This window comes from Callorhinchus milii, unplaced genomic scaffold (assembly GCF_018977255.1).
Source record: "Callorhinchus milii isolate IMCB2004 unplaced genomic scaffold, IMCB_Cmil_1.0 Scaffold2, whole genome shotgun sequence".
Classification (NCBI taxonomy): Eukaryota; Metazoa; Chordata; class Chondrichthyes; order Chimaeriformes; family Callorhinchidae; genus Callorhinchus; species Callorhinchus milii.
Genome location: NW_024704743.1, coordinates 22,553,658 through 22,571,257, shown reverse-complemented (window position 1 = coordinate 22,571,257; position 17,600 = coordinate 22,553,658). Strand labels below are relative to the sequence as shown.

General features: G+C 40.1%; 1 protein-coding gene across 1 annotated transcript in view; it reads right to left on the bottom strand.

The window, feature by feature from the left end:
• Positions 1-208: 208 nt before the first annotated feature.
• The window catches only part of LOC103176266 (oxysterol-binding protein-related protein 10), a 113,726-nt gene continuing 96,334 nt past the window's right edge, over positions 209-17,600 (bottom strand). Inside the window, exons 9-13 of the mRNA XM_007889701.2 lie at positions 13,319-13,814; positions 6,912-7,098; positions 3,413-3,595; positions 2,341-2,494; positions 209-1,597 (exon numbers count right to left, since the gene is read on the bottom strand). Of these exons, the coding sequence (XP_007887892.2) occupies positions 1,553-1,597; positions 2,341-2,494; positions 3,413-3,595; positions 6,912-7,098; positions 13,319-13,814 (1,065 nt within the window). The 3' untranslated portion in view covers positions 209-1,552. The remainder of the gene's footprint in view (positions 1,598-2,340; positions 2,495-3,412; positions 3,596-6,911; positions 7,099-13,318; positions 13,815-17,600) is intronic.

The window sequence follows — 17,600 nt, the reverse complement described above, 5'->3', positions numbered from 1 at the left end:
CTAAAATCATTACTGTGCTTGTTGCGTGGGTGGGAGCACGTGGAGTTCAATCTGTGCATATACTGGTGAGGTGAGGAGTGCGCAGAACCCAAGTGGGTAGAATGCCTACTTTTGGAAACAGAAAGAAGAATCTTTCATTGTACAGGTGTCATCTGTTAAAAGTGTTTATGAATACCAAACTATAAACAATACTTAATCCACAAAAGCCAAATAAGCCATGTTAACATTTGACTGTTTTAATTTCAGATAATTTTTTTTTCATTTTTTCAAAAAATCAAAAACATCCCCTTTAATTCTCCTTTTCCCTCCTCCTCTCCTCTCAATATCTCAGGGTGAGCCTTGCCAGTTATTGTTGGCAGGCTATTCATCACAGTTAACCTAATCCTGTCCTTTACCCAACAATCATATTTTATAGCAGCACTATTTGGATAGCGATCAAGAATGAGAAACCTGCCTGATATTCCACCTCCTTAGCCCAGGGTTTGAGGTGAATTTGTAGTGTTCTAACTACTACCCAGACTGAGATCAGCGACTAATCTTCATGGTCTAGTACTACACTGAACAATGCCTTTATACAGCACAACAATGGAGGAGCTTTTAAAATGTTAAAATACAAAGTTAAACAGTCCAGTTATGTATAGTAGTGTTTTTCTCAGGTTGAAAGAATTTAATGATAAAGATTTGAGGAAATAAATCAATGCCAAAATTTTATAAAGTTTGTTTTCTATTGTTCATATCTTAGTGAATCTATGTGATGCTGATTATACACATCGGTTACACAAAACCTTTTCACTTAGCTAATGTGTACTGTTTTCATGTAATATCGTTATGAACACTTGGTATAAATGTATTTGTTTCTCAGAAGATACACAGTAGAGTTTTGAAACCACTATTATTTAAAATAGTTCATGAAACAAACGACATCTAACAACATTAAGTGTGCAAATGAAGAAGGTCACTTCAGTAAATGGTCCACACATTCTGTAAAGGGGTGGGGGGCAAGAAAATTGTCTGTAGTGTTGCCATTGCAGGAAATATTTTTAGCTCAACTGTTTTGCAAAATGTGTTGCCCACCACCCTTCGTTAAAACACTTTGACAATGCCTTACAATGCCTGACAATGCCTTGTGTGCCATGCACACAAATCCTACAATGTATAGAAGACCACACTGACATTTGCCAGCGGCCACATTTCTTTATCTAGGTGCAAAAAGAGTCCTCACCAGTGAAAAATATAAAATCTTAAAACATTAAAATAACATTTTTTTCATCCATCATTAACATTTCAATGCAGGGTTCACATATATACAGGCAGACAGATTCCTGAATAAACTTTGCAATCAAATTTCTTTTTGTGAACCCGCAACTATTTTATGTCCCTTTAACAATATAGTTTCTTATTCTGTACAACCTCTTGTTTATTTTATACAAGAGAAGTCACTTTCCAGATTCAGTATTTGTTGTTTCAACATCACCTCAGAATTATTTGCAGATGACACTTGTAAAACGGATGAAATCTGAGGTAGGTGGCAAAAGGTAAACTCAGCTTGCCATCACTGTATCTTCCAGAGAGGATTATAGTATATCCAACCATCTCCCTATTACAGAAATTGAAAAGAAATTATATCAGCAACACAACTGGGTGCAGTAGGAACAACAATAGAGACTTTACAGCATTCAATAAAACATTCTCACAAGTGAAGATCAAATAAATGACATCGCAATTGAAAATTTATTTTACCATTTTTTTAAGGCCGCAGAATCACATGCAGTAAAAAGTTTCAGTTTCCCACAAAAAGGCTTTATGATATTTTCTGTGACAAAGTATGAAATACCCCAACCTTTCCTATTCTGTGTCCAATGTTAGCTTTACAGTTGAGTTAGAGGAAAGATTTCATGAACACAACCCACGTTAGCAAAACAGAACCTCTGTGCCGGGAAAGGAGATGTTGACAGTATTCATTAATAATGGTTACTGGGAAAAAATGATGATCATTTCTTTAAAGATATTGTAGCATTGATGGAGAAGTTCATAGAAAAGTAATTGGTCCCTTGCAGAGAGTAAGTAGATTTTAATGACTAAAAAAATACAACAAAAACAACATTTTTGTTAAAGGATAAACTTTAAATTGTAACGAATCGATTCTGGAACCCAGAAGGGAGGATCTTAGGAATCCTCATAAAGTCCACTGCACCACATCCATGAACAATGTTTGGAAAACACTGCACTTTCCCCACCCAAATTCTGGATTTGATTTGTTGCATTTGCTCGTACTGTAAGTGTGGCTTATGCAGAATATACTATCAGAAATATTAAGTTAAAGGGACTTTTTTCTTTTACCTCTTTTAGAAAATACTTTGCTTTCCAAACAGTACTTGAAGCTGCTCGCTGCCTCTCCTCTGCCCTCTGTCGCTCCTCAAGAAGGTGCTTGTTCTCAGTTGCTGCATCGATATTGCCAGCTTTCAGTGCATTTGTCACATGCTGCCATAAGCGTCTGGAGAGGAAAATAATTATTCTGATCAGGAATTCAGTGACCAGTATTTCAGATCAAATAAAAAACAAATGTTAAGTTTGCCTTCCGCCACCCAAAAACATATTTCACTCCATTTTAAGTTTCACTTCAAATCAGTCTTCTGTGGAATAGCCCAGAGGCACAACATTATTGTCGTTCCAAAACATTTATAAGGGCAACAAGTCAAGATCTATGAAAAACTAGAAAAATACTGTGTTATGGGAAGAGAGGTGCTACGAGTGCAATATTAGTGAATGTCATAGCTGATGTCATACCTATACATGCATAGAAAACACTACATGTCGATTGCATAATGTTGATTGTATAATGTAATCCTTGGGTCAGAATTAAGAATTAAGAAGCAGTATTTCAAGAGCATCAATGAAAATAGGACAAATCCAGATAGTTTGATCTGGAGGGAAGTTTGGAATAGCTTAAGAACATGATATTCTCATAGTTGCGAATTTTAGTGAAAGATCGAGATGTGTGTAAATAGGGGTAGAATACTGAGAAGGTTTGCCAACAGGTAAATGCCTCCATTGCATTGCTCCACCCTCCATCTGCAATCTTCTCTCCTGGCCACTTCCTCTATTCTGCCAACACTGATTTGCTTCACACCCCCGCCTTCTCCAAATCATCACCTTACAGCTACTTTATCCCAACCCTCTGGAACTCCCCGACGAACAAGTTAATAACTTCTTTGATTGTGCATTCAGACTCTTCCCCTTACCTCCACCTCACTCTTAGCTCAGACTCCCACTCCATCTGTGTAAAACGCTTTGAGACGTTCTCCCTACTCGAAAGGTATTACATAAGTACAAATTATTGTTACCTGAAACGCCTGATGGAGCTCAGCAACACTGATGTGTTTATCAAAATAGAACGAGTGCCAGCACTCACCTAGACTCCAATGGCCCTTGTTTTTCAACGGGCCGTATTTTCTTTCTTATTATTGGCAGTTTGGTAGTCTCAATCACTTTGGTTTCCCCATTACTATATGTGAATTCAAGGGTTCCATTCCACTCACCCTGCGCCTTACATACAATAGTATTTGTGGGGTTATGCTTCACTTCGGCTGTAACTCTGCAAGTTAAGGACAAGTTAAGAAGGACAAGTTAAGAAGTACCGAGTAGTAACCAAAATTTTTCACTGGTGGAAACAGATTGAAAGAGGACATCATTCAGATCACGACAAAGATTGCTGTAGAGCATACATAATGTAGATAGACGCCAGCAGTTTATTTAACTTTCAACTCACGTCCTGGCACTTCCTGCACAGACTGTCTGGCTTCCCCCAATAAAAAATAGCCGACATCCAGTCATCAGACTGCCACCAAGGTCTCTTCCTCCAAAGCTGCACGTACAAGTGACATCAGTGACACAGCGAGTGTCTGTGGTGGCACTTCTATGCGCAAGTTACTGATATCACTTCATGAAAGATGTGACAACAACAACTTGCATTTATATAGCACCCTTTAGCAGGTTAGCAACACAGAACCCTTGACAGTGGCGGAAGCTGCGTGGTGAGGGGAGGTGACTGTAGGCACGGTCGAATAGGAAGGTCTTCAGGCGCAACCTGAAGACAGGGAAGGAAGGGACAAGGGGGAGGGATAGAGGAAGAGCGTTCCAGAGTTTCGGTACGTAGTGGTGGAACGGAGCTCACGAGGGACATGCAGAAGGCCGGAGCCAGCCCAGCGGAGGTTGTGGGTGACGTCAGCCGTGCTTTCTGCATGTACAGTATCCTGCACAAGAAGTAAAGGCAGCTGCAACCGAACAACCTGGAAATCAGGCTATTAATCAGGCTTTGTTTAAATACAGGGGTCTGAGTGAATGGTTTGCCCTTTTTCTGCTAGAGTTGGGTATGTCCTTAAAAATAAATTTTCCGTTAAAGGAAGCTTTCAAACATAGTTCCACCACTACGTACCGAAACTCCCAGCTCTCTTTTTCCATTTTACCCCAACCTAAATTTGAATCAATCTAAATATAAGCGGAATCCTTTTCCAAGATCTATAATGGACACTTTAGTTTACGGCACTACCTCTAATGGTTGCAATATGAACAAGATGGTGTTACTGCACACCATGTTGGCTGTGCTTTGCTATCCTGCTTGACCAGACTTCCTCCAAAGCCCAGGCAAGGTCTGCTAGAAAACAGGTTACAAGTTATAACAAACTGCTCAGGTGTGGGTTCATGCATAGGCAAGTGGTTCCCTGTTGCTGCCAGTGCCCAGGACTCAATGTTAGAAAGTAAACAGGGATGTCTAACTAAGAACAGGTCCTTAACTATTTAAGCTAAGTTCAGCAAAAAATAAGTGTTGAACAGATATGTCAATGTAATGTTAGAAACTGGCACAAAATAATACAATCTTACATTTGCATAACATCTATCATATCAGGAGGAAGTCACAAGGCTCTTAAAAATACTGGTTTACCACATGAGCTGGGAGTGGGAGCCGAGGGGTTGTGGAGAGGAAAGATGACTGAAAGAGCGGACAAAGAGGAAGAAGTTGAGACTGTCCTTGAATCCTATCCCAGAACAAACTCAATGGGAAATAGCATTAATACGTACAATGCAATACCATTTTATTCCCCGGTGCCATTTCTCCTTTCACTATCACAATCCTATCGTGAATCACAAGATGCTCGTTGAAAATCACACCTACTTTTATGGTCATCGGCAGCAAACGGATAAAGCAAACACCAAGCAAACTCCAATTTCCTTAGATGTATAAATGGTAGCCCTGCTTTACTTCCACTGACTCGAGTTACTCTAACGGAATCTTTTTCATGAATCATATTTTGAATTAGTCAACATTTTCCTCCCGACATGAAAGGCACTCTATAAATGTAATTTTGTTGTTGTTGTTTTCTTCAGTTTCCCCTCCCCTTGCTGTAAACAAAAAAAATGCCCCTTTTTTGATCTTTCTAAGTCTAAGCTGGAAGGAGAGCAGATCTATTAGCCACCAGATGATTTCAGAGCAAAGAGCAGCACGTCTCTTTGGTGTAAGTACCTGGCTTCACCTTTATACCTCAACTGTATAGGATGATGAAGACTTATTGAACTCCCTATCTGAAACACAGGATTAGTTTTTTTTTAATAAAAGTAAACATTAATTCAGAGACCTCAGTGTTGATTCTCTAGTTACCACAAAGTATGTACAATTTGAACTACTTCATTAGTGGTGGAGTCCTGTAGCTCAGTGGTTAGAGCATTTGCCTCGCAAGCGAAAGGACCTGGGTTTGATTCCCAGCAGGGCGAAACATAGGGCAAGTTTCCTTACTCCACATGCCTCTGTTTACCTAGCAGTGAGTAGGAACCTGGTTGTGAGCAGATTGGCCGATCGCTTTTCCAAGGTTAATAATTCCTTTTTTTAAAAAAAAATTTGGTCACTTAATCCACGACTGTTTGTGGGACACTGCTGTGCACAATTGGCTGCTGCATTTCACCCACAAAACTAAGAGTCAATTCACTTCACAGTATATTCTGTGAAACGCTTTGAGACATCTAGAAGATGTGATAAGGCGCTCTATCAAATTCAAGGATTATTATTTTTGATCTCTGAATCTGGCACGTCTTTGTGAGTTTCTGATCTTTATAGCATTAAGGTTCAATTGTACAAGCATCTCATTGGAAAACATGTTTGCTGCGAGACACTGCTCTTTCGCCAGGAGAATGAGAGTGCCTGGCAATGTATCAGCTTGTCTCAGTGGGTAGCACTCCAGCATCCAAGTCAAAAGCTTGTGGAATCAAGCCCCATAATAGAACTTTGAATTCATATAGTCTAGGTCTCTAGACTGACACATCAAATGCAGTGCTGGGGTCCTGTAGCTCAGTGGTTAGAGCGCTCGCTTTGCAATTTAGAGACCTGGGTTCAATTACAGGCAGAGGGCGAAACCTTGGGCAAGTTTCCTTACTCCACACAGAGCCTAATAATAATCCCTCCAAAAAACAAAACAATAATAAATTGGTCATTTTCAATCCACGACTGTTTGTGGGACATTGCTGTGTGCAATTGGCTGCCGCGTTCGCCCACAAATATACAGTCAATTCACTTTACAGCATATTCTGTGAAGCGCTTTGAGACGTCTAGAAGATGTGAAAAGCGCTATATCAAATGCAAGGATTATTATTATTATTACTCCTGATGCAAAAGGTGCTATGTCAAATGTAAGTATTATTATGATCCAAAAAAGCATGCAAAACAGCATCATTATTTACACTAAACCTGAAAATTACGTGAAGTGCTGGATTAGTAAATTATATTCCCATAAAAATTGGCAACTACAATTCAATAAGCACCTCAAATATGCAAAGGTTAGCATTATTTACAACAAGGATCGTTTTTCCAACCCAAACAAAATGCATTTGCTTCAGTGGAGAGTAAACATTTTTTTTATTACCTGTGTACCTTCCCTCCATAGAATGGTTTGGTGTGGAATGTGACAGTAGCAGAATAGCCAGTCTTGACGCAGTTAATACTGACTTTACCCCCCAGTTCAACCCAGGGCACTGTTAAAATGGATCGTGCATAAGCACAAGGCAGTGTGAAAACATATTCTTCTTCGTGTTCACCAAGGAAAAGGACACCTGGATAAACCAAGAAAAGATTAATGAAAGTGGGTAGTGACAAGGTTTGGTGCAAAACGTATCATCGAGTCACGTGAAACAGAAATAGTAATAATAGTTATCCTTGCATTTGATATAGCATCTTATCACATCGTTGCGATCTCTCAAAGCGTTTCACAGAATATACTGTGAAGTGAATTGACTGTATATTTTTGTGGGTGAAAGGCGGCAGCCAATTGTGGACAGCAAACAGTCGTGGATTGAGTGCCCAAATTATTATTATTATTTTTGAAGGGATTATTTCCCCCAGAAAGCAATCTGCCAATCGACAAACAATTGGGTTCCTACTTACTGGTAGATAAGCAGAAGCATGTGGAGTAAGGAAACTTGCCTAAGGTTTTGCCCTCCCAGGGAATCGAACCCGGGTCCTTTCGTTTGCAACCTGAGTAGTCTGACCAATACGATACATAACTCTACTAGTACTTCTCTCGTTACCCCAAGAAATGAAAAGGACAAATTATCCAGTATATTTACACTGTACTTGTTTTTTTTTACACACACCTTTCTGTACACATCTTTCTTTTGTGTAAAAAAAAGCAAACCCAAGAAATATTAACTTTTTTTTGTTCAATTGTGTGCCAGCAATATATATATATACATTATGCTTCAAGATCTCTATCACAGAATCATGTGTGTCATCCTGGCTCAGTGGTAGCACTTTCACCTCGGAGTCAGAAGGCTGTGGGCTCAAATTCATTGTCGGGCTTGAACTCACGTAGTCTAAGGTGACACTCCAATGCAGTGCTGGGGATGGGGGTATTGCACTGTTGGAGGTGCCGCCCTTTAGATGAGATGTTAAACCGAGGTCCCTTCTGCCTGTTCAGGTGGATTCTAAAGATCCCATGGAAATACGCTAAAACCCCAGCTGGCCGGACCAATTGGGGGTGTGGTGGGGTGGATAATTGCATTATAATTGTTTGAATCCTGCGATCAGAAGGTATCAAATAAGATATCTTGAATCTGAGTCAAAGTTGATATCCCTGGCCAGCAAGAACAGTGAGGCAGGAGCACAGGCTAGGAGAAGTGGGCAGTTAGCGGGAGTCTATACGCGGGCAGGCCTGAGGTATTGTAAAAAAAAAACTGTTTCAGGCCCAGTCTGGGGTTGGGGATGGGGTCATTACTGTATTCAAAAAGAGAAGGGAGTTTCTCCTGGTGGGTGTCCTGGCTAACAAACCCCCAAATAAAACTGGTCATTCGTTTCATGGCTGTTTGTGGGACATTACTCTGCACATTTGTGCCACCCCGTTTGCCTACAGTGAAGCAGTCACTCCATTTCACTGTAATTCCTGTGAAGCATTTCGAGATGCCCTTCCAATGTGATAAGGAGCTATACCAAATGTAAGGATTATTATACAGTAAACATTAACATTTCTTCAGCGCATTTCCAATTAACATCATTAAGGGCTTCACAAAAGGGAAATAATTGAACAGATTGTTCTCTTCAGGGTGAACAGCTCTGGTAAATAATTGCGGTGCTGTCATAACTATATTTTGACATTAACAATATTTAACAACACTAAGTACCTTCAAGATTAATGAGGTTGTACACACTAGATGTCTTATACACTATTATCAAGGACCATTAATTTCAGTTTTTAAATTCACAAAATGCCTGAGTATGTTTTGTTTTCCAGGGTTTATTATTTCTACCATAAAACAGGAGAAAATAGGGGGAAAACCTTTACGCCAAAAAGCATAGGTAAATTTGTGAAAAACAGGATTGCATTTGAAACATGTTCACCCACAACACACACTTTACAATATATCCTGTGAAGCGCTTCCCTACGTGAAAGGTACTATACTAAATACAAGAAGTATTATTCTTATTACATCCTCTTAACATCTTTGACCGCACTTTTGGTCAACATCCCCTCCTGCTTGGCTTCCCCTCTTGGCTCCTACCCCCAGCTCGAGTGCCAAGCCAAGATTACCAAGCAGCTTTGGAAGTCCTTCCAACATGAAAGGCGCTATATGAATACAAATTTGTTGCTGTTGACTCTTCTATCAGCAAACCCACTTGGCTTCATTGCCAGTCCTGCGAATATGCAATTACAACACAATACTAGAACTGGCTTTTGAGCATATTTGTGGGACTGGCAGCTAAGCAGGTTTCTGGTTAGCCTCCTTGTGGGGGAGAGGTAAGCCGGGTCTCCTTGAAGCTGAACTTCCACTCAGCTCCTGTTAACCCTGCCAGCTAAAGTCCCAGCTGCACATAAATATCATGGACACTGAAAAAAAAATGGTAAATTTGGATTTTAAAACACACAAAGAAAGGCATCAACTTGCTTTAGGATATCTAAACCCACTTCAGAACTTAGCTGTGTTGCCCATTCTAAACCCCAAGTACAACTGTGTAATAACAACAAGAACAAATTACATTTGTATAGCGCCTTTCACGTCAGGAGGACATCCCAAGGCGCTGGACAGTCAGGGACTTGGACTCGAGCTGGGGGTAATAGTTATAACAATAATAATCCTTGGATTTGATATAGTGCTTTTCACGTTTTCTAGGCGTCTCAAAGCGCTTCACAAAATATACTGTAAAGTGAATTGACTATGTTTGTGGGCGAATATTTGTAGTTCTATAGTATGAGAATTTCCCCACTCAAACCTGTGTCACTACTGTACTTCTGATGGGATAAGATCAACAGAGGCCTTGTTTTAACAAACCTGCAGACAATTTCCAGATTCCACCAGCCGCTGAACAGCCTCAGCAGATGCTGAATGGAGTGCAAAACCTCCCAATCATCTCCAGCATTCCGGGGGGAATTGCTGGTGATAATTATATTTGGCGATCCATATAAAAGAGAGTCCATACCCACCTCCTCCTCCACTGATAGTTACATAAAAGGGAATCTTGACTTAAATAAGACTAACTTGCGTGTCAGCCTGGTTCAGTTGGTAGCCTCTGACAGCAGGTTGTAGGGTCAAGCTTCACATCGGCTCTTGGAACTCACAATCTAAGCTGACATTCCCAGATATTGCTTGGGGATTGCAGCATTGCTGGAGGTGCCGTACTTCAGGTGAGGTGTTAAACCAAGATCTCATCTGCCAGATCAGGTAGACTTTTAGTGTAGGCCTTCATCCCCACGGAAGCAGGGGAAACAGGTCCAAAATTCATCCAACTAAATGTGCGTGTTTGTGAGTCAATGGATTCACTGATAGACTGACTCTCTCTGGCCTTGCCAGCTAACCGTCTCTGCCCAGGTTGGGGCTGTACGTTTGTTAGGAAGGACTGCCGCAAGTAGTGTAGGGCTGCTCGTTCCGGGCCAAGTCATTTTAGTGAGCAGCAGCTTTACCTGCTTCACCGTAACTCCTAGTCCCCTCGTGATGTCGGCATTGACTCACTACATACTGGAGTTTCACAGTGGAAGTATACCTGCACCCTGCGTTAAAAATCTCATCACACTATTGGAAAATAGAAGGGAGTTTCTTCCGATGATGACGATTATTACTAAATGGTAAACAAGTAGACATTAGTTTAACCCATCGTAACTGTTTCATTATTTAGAATTTGTTTCAACGCAGCTTAGCTTGTCTGCTCATCAATCAGATGTAATTTGAGCTGCATTCTGAGAATAATGCTACAGTGTTCTAGCTTGAATTTAAAATCCACACTATTTACGCAAAAATAATGTGAATATCAAAAGATATATGGAGAGAAAATGAACATACGGATGATCTAATTAACATGCTTAAGAATCAGCCTTGATCATCAGTGGAGACCGATGCACATCACTTTGTCATATCATGCATTTCCCCCCAGACACAAATGCCTAGAAGGCACAACCTGTAATAATTTAAATTTATTTTCTCTTTTAAAAAGCCAACAATGTTTGGGAAATAAAATAACTAGTCAAAAACTATTCAATTGGCAGACACATGACCCTGGAGCAGGTTCAGCAACCAACCCCCCTCCACTTGAATCCGACCCCCACCCCCAACACCCCCACACCCCAGGAGGATAGTAAACTTTTATAATAATAAAGAATAATCCTTATGTAATGACAGCAGTCTTGGCATTTTAAGCAACGAAAACCTTCCATACAAGTTTAAAGAAATAATACAAGTTAAATTAACGTTGGAGAGATCGAGAAGTTGAAGTGTTTTTATGAATATTATCTCAAACCTCAGATGCGAGACTCCTCAGACTTAATTATTTTAGACAAGAGTGGTGAATCCGTGGACTAGATTATTCAATGAAAGCATACTGTGTAGGCAAATTGTGGCAAATTCAATAGGGAATTAGATAGCTATTTACAAATTCAACTGCTGAAAAGTCGTGTAAGAGTTTAAAAAGAAATAAACTTGTGACTGAGATCCAATTGTTCTTTTTCTATTCTGTGCATTTTCTATCCTATGTTCCCATCTTTATGATCTCACTGGATATAGTAGACGTTTATTCTACACAAAATATACAACACAATTTATATAGCTCTTTCACATCACAAGAACGTCTCAAAGAGCTTGACAATGCCAGCTGGGCACCAAAACTGAGTGTGAGAGGTGAACGGGCTGAGCAGGGGAAAGATGACCAAAAGCGCGGTCAGAGACAAAAGTGTGGTGGAAGAGGTACTTTTTAAGAAATGCTATGGAGAGGAGTGAGGGAACGAAACTTAGCATTACTGACCATTACGTTGTTTATGGTTTCCTACTTTTGATGGGTTAGACTTTAGTTAACCAACGACCTTGAAGTAGTATTGGAAGTTATCTCATTGTTATATAGATTATAATCTGCACAAATTATAAATTTATATATGCATGAATGTTTAACGTGTTTTGTACAATGTGTATATGAGCCACAATTGCTGGGATGGCAATAAACTGATAAAAGAGTTAACACAAATTCATTTCCCTCATTAGCTCACCGTTAATTTGTTATTAAAATCATATTCTGCTTTTCAGTTGCAGACACAGAAGCGGTTTTCCAACAGAGAACACAATTCACACCAACAGTGAGTGGGCAGAACCTTTGGCAAATTTATGTGAGTGAAGCAAAAAAGGGGTTCAATGCAAGCAGAAGCCAGATTTTATAGCAATGTGAAGAATGTTCTTCCTGAATTATCTCTGTCCAACATTGAGTATTTGTTAACTGTTTGAAAGTTACTGTGTTACATCCACTGCTTTAGAAACAAGGTTTGAGCAAAATAAAGCAATGATGCATAATCTACATATAAGAAAATCAATTTGTTTCAAATATTTATGGAAAATTTTACCACTGATTCAGCTTGCATTATGTTTTAAACTTGCACGGAAGGTATTCTTTGCTTAAAGTGTCAGGACTGCTGTTCTTACACAACTCAGATTTATTTTTAAGTCAGGAATCGGTACAAATGTCTCCTTCACAAATTATTCACTGCAGTGTGCAAATTTGCTGCTCAGTTCGCCCACAAAATAGAGTCATATCACTTTTCAGTACTGTGTATCCTGTGAAGTGCTTCGAGATGACTCAATGACGTGAGAGGGCATTATATCAAACGCAAGGATTTTATAAAGATTTTTACCTATTTAAATAATGAACTAAACCCAAACAAACATTACCTTGGATTTTGATATTAACTGTTCAAACGGAGGCTAAAATTGGCTTTAAAAGCCTCATATTAATCTCTAATAACACTACTATTATACTAATAATAAACAGTTGACTGTAGTGCACTTAAATACTGGTGAACCCTGTTATAGCAGCCTTCAGTATAGCACTGCCACTTCTATAGGGTGGGCAGGTGATGGACCCTGACATTTTGTGACATCAATGCATGAATGAATGTACCATTATCACAAGAATAGCGCAAGGAGGTTTGGTTGTTCATCACGATAACGGTCAGGTTTTCTGCACACGTTAGCAGTCCAACCCAGTTACATTGCCACAAACCAGGAGGTATTGATCAGTGGCAGCTATTTTGCATTATAACACAGGTTGACATATTTGGATCCCAACAATCGCTTAATAGCGGGGTTCCTTTGTGGCATAAATTGGTCTCTTCAATCCACGACTCTTTGTGGGACATTGCTGTGCGCAATTGGCTGCCGCGTTTCGTCTATAAATATCGTCAATTCACTTTACAGCAGATTCTGTGAAGCACTTTGAGACGTCTCAAAGATGTGATAATGCACTATATCAAATGCAAGGATTATTATCATTATTATAATAAACAATAAATGGATTGGGAATTGCTCATACCTTCTCCTGCCATGGTGACCCCTATGGACATTCCCATGAATTTGCTCTTGGTCCACACATGTGCATTCACAGAAATTTTCCGCTCTTTGCATTCGCAGTAAAAACCTGAAACAGGTGGATGGTGGGAAACCTGCTCGGCTACAAATCTCACTCTATAGCAATCTGTCTGGTCCTTGCTGGAGTCCAAGGCCTGGGGCTTGGGTTTGTCCTTGGCAATAGCTAAAGTGTTGCTAGCCTTGTTGGCTTTCACTTTTTCCTCAGGCACATCCCAAGAGCAATGAAACGTCTCTCCAATTATTGGATTGTAGGGTTTCTTTGCAACTGCTCCTTTTCGTCCCTCGTGGAAAGCAGTCAGGTAGTATTCCATAAAGCGGATAATTCGGTCTTCGGGTGTGGTACCTGATGTGATTGACACAAACATGTCTGCATGGGCCATGAAATTTGCATACATTTCCAGCAATGATCTCTTCTCCAGGATAAATGTTGGAAGCACCACCTGCGTTTGAAAACAGGAGAAATTATTCAGCCTCTTCTGAACGACTAGCAGAAATATTTTTGGATAACTTTACATAGAAGTCTTTAACCTTCATTTTAATAGTTGAATCTCTCAATGTACAATAATTAATATTGTGTTCATAGTTGCTTCCTTCCTTCTGGCAGGACACCAGAAAAAAAGGACCTTACAACATAAACTGCTTCTAGCGAGTAAACTTATGCTCATCATGGACGATAAGAGAGAAAATAAATCAAGCATATATAGTATATCTGTGTGTATAATATACTATATTGCTCATCTTAGTTTCCTTCACCCAATATTATGTTCTTAAACTGTGATTTTCATTTTTAAAATATAAAAAATCTTTAGGATCACATATTGGAGATTTCCGATAGTGATCTACAAAGGAGAAGATAGTGTCCAAAGTTTTCTGCAGAATCTTTATTAAAAAATATAAGAATTACACGACTCCAATGGCTCAGCTGCCACATTCACTGAAGTGTTGAACTATTCAGAATTGGAAGATCCCAGTTTTTAATCCAGATCTCGATTGTGTGCCAAGTTGGCTGATCTCAAGACAGGGCAATAATAGTGACATAGCAGGAAGGGGAGAAGAAAATATCTACCAGGTTTTCTACTCATGAACATTATCCAATAGAGTGCCGCTTAAAAATCTGGGTCCTCCAGATAAAGACAGAAGCAGGCTCTTCCCTGGTGTGATTTAATAAAATGATGGATCAGGCTCAATGGGGCAAAAAAGCCAGTTCCTGTTCTTACATACTTTACAATTAAATAACTTGTTGAAGTTCACTAACTGGATTTATACATTCATGTTGTGCATTTGGGTTAGCTATAGGTAAGATAGTGGTCCCAACACCTAATCAGAGTGAGAATTCAAAATGTGAATAAAATTGGGTTGGGGGGGAAGGAATATAATCCGGCACGGCAATTTAACAAATGCACAAAAACAACTTGCATTTATATAACACCCTTCATGTAGGGTAACGTCTCAAAGTGCTGAACAATGGTGTATTTTGATGCCAAGCCACGGAGAAAGGAGAGGGTGACTGTAGGAGAGGGTCAAAGAGGGAAGTCTTCAGGTGCCATCTGAAGATGTGCAAGGGAGGGGGATGGGTGCAGGGGGAAGGCAGAGGGGTTGCAGCAGGGAATTCCAGAGACTTGGGGGTTAATGGCAGAAGGCATTGTGTTGATGGTGGAGCAGAGAGGTCGGAGACGCGCATAAGGCCAAGTCGGGCAGAGGATTGGCATGTTAGCAAGCTGGAGAGACAGGGAGCTGCTAGGGCATGATGTGATTTTTGAGTGTGAGGACCTTGAAATCAATCCATTCTAGCAGGAAGCCAATAGAGGCCGGCAAGGTCTGGGGTGATGGGGGTGCCAAGTTTGGTGTGGATGAGGATACGGATGTAGAAACCGCAATTTGATGGCATTTGTGGAAGTGGCATTTTTTAACCTATTGAAACCTCTAATTACGTTACAACAATTTTCACATATCTAAATCCACGGAGAAGAGTGAAACAGAGCATATATATGGGAATAGCAAAAGAAAATACAGTAAACTCCTGAGAACGCTTCATTTCAAGGGAAAAGGGCTCAGTGATGAGTTATCCAGAGTGGCGAGTTAGGCATTTGTATAAATACATAAATAAATGTGGCCAGGATATTGACAGCATGATGATTTAAATAGTAGTGACAAGTTAAGCCAGGGATGAGTTATCAGGACTTTACTGTATGAAATATTTTCACAGATCATGTTGGTTTAATAACTCAAACCTAAAGCCAAACTTTGACCAGAATTCTGAATGCCATTCAATTTTAGTGATTGCATTGCAGTTTTTTAAAAAACAAAATCAAATATTCTACATTTTGAATCCGGGCTCTTATTGTCAAAGGGCCTGTGTTAAACCCATTTTTGTACTTGTGTGTGCTATCTACAATCCAGAATGCACTGCCTGAAAGGGTGGTGGAAGCAGATTCAATAATAACTTTCAAAAGGGAATTGAACATATACTTGAAAAGAAAAAATTTGCAAGGCTATGGGGAAATTGCGGGGGAGTTGGTTAACAGTGTGGTGGTAAGGTGGGAGGAGGGAAGGGGTTAACAGTGTTCTGTATGTGTGTGTGTGTTATAGAACAATGTGAAATGTATTTTTTGTTGATAACAGGGAGGAAAGAATAGTTTTTATTTGAGCTTGTACAAAGTAGTTAATTTCTTTCCTGGGGGAAGGCGACTGGATTTTAATGGGAGTTTTGGAGAAAGGGAGTAGGAATAAGCAGGGCCAACGAGGCATCACGAGAGAATGAGAGCTGTGTAATGACATTGCTCAAGAAATCCATTCTAGTGTACAATCAATGATCTATAATTAAATATGGCCACACTTATATAACAGAAAGTGTCTGGTGCAGAGAATTTCCTTGATTGACATTACGTGACAGATTTCACAGCAGTGACAACAGCACTTGTGCATGATCTTGTGTCTGTAGAATTCTCACAGGATAGGTCGCACTTCTGGGTACCAGTTGGTCATTATTTGTGAATCTCCTCATGTTAGAACCTTATATTGCCACCAAAGCTATGGTTTCTGGCACAGTACCCCTTGTAAGTGTGTCAAAAAAACATGTTTCCTTCTCTTAGGCTAACTTCCAATAGGCTTATCTCCATCATCACTCTCTAGGGCCATGAGATCTGCCTAATACAACCTAATACTGTATTGCATTCCAAATTCCTTATGTTCCCTTCAGTTCTAGTAGGAAAAATATCAGCCAAGACAATTAATCTGAAGCTATATCAGCAGAAAAGAAACAATAACAGCATAAATATTGACTTGCATCCCTTCACTTCCTCCTGAGAGAATAGTAACAACCAAGAACCTGGTCTGCAGGATTGTTCGGTAATGAGTTTGAGGATTGTTGCTGGTCTGAAAGAGGCTGAGAGGATCGTTCCCAAACAATCCTTTCATAGTTGGTTGACCAGTCTTCCCCACTGACAAGCTGGGTCTCCAGGAGCTTTGCACTAATCACAATGAAAGGAATACAATTATGCCAACATTTGGGAAAGTTTAATAATAGAGAGGACATTCTCAAATACTGGCAGGGTGCACTTACTTTCACACTGACGCAATATAAAAACTGCTGCTTTAACTGAAAACTGCAACCAGATGCGGCAACTGAAACCCTCGGTCTCACCCTTTGGGATAGGTATCAGGGTGTACCTGCATGGAGCTTCCTTAAGGTATTAGAAGTTATCAGAGTAAAATCTTTTCCAAAACAACTGAACTGTAACAATTTGCACATACTTCTAAATAGAGAAAGCGCCTCAAAGCACTGTACAAAGATGGAGTCGGCAAGGCTAAGAGAGAGCCAGGTTAGAATGGGGGTAATGGGATTGCAGAGACTAGTGCAGGAGATAACAGGGGCTGCAAAGATCCATCAAGCAGGAAAGATGATATGGGCAAGTGAATTACCTGCAACTTGAAGCGGGTGAGGAAGCAGAAGCAGCTGACTGGGTTTTGTTGATTTTTGACTCTATGACTGCCTTGAATTTGGGTTTGGAGGCGGGAAACAAGGGACTGGGGAGGTTGGGCGATAGAAAGCAGATCAGGATTTAATGGGGATGTGGGGGAATGTGGATGGATTCAAGGGTGTTATTGAGCAGCTCAATAGAAGCGTTGATGTCAAGATAAGCAGAGGCCAGAGAGGGAGAAGTTCGGAAAACTGGAGTGCATTTGTGAGGGCATAATGAAGTATATTTTTTCCAAGGATGGAAGAA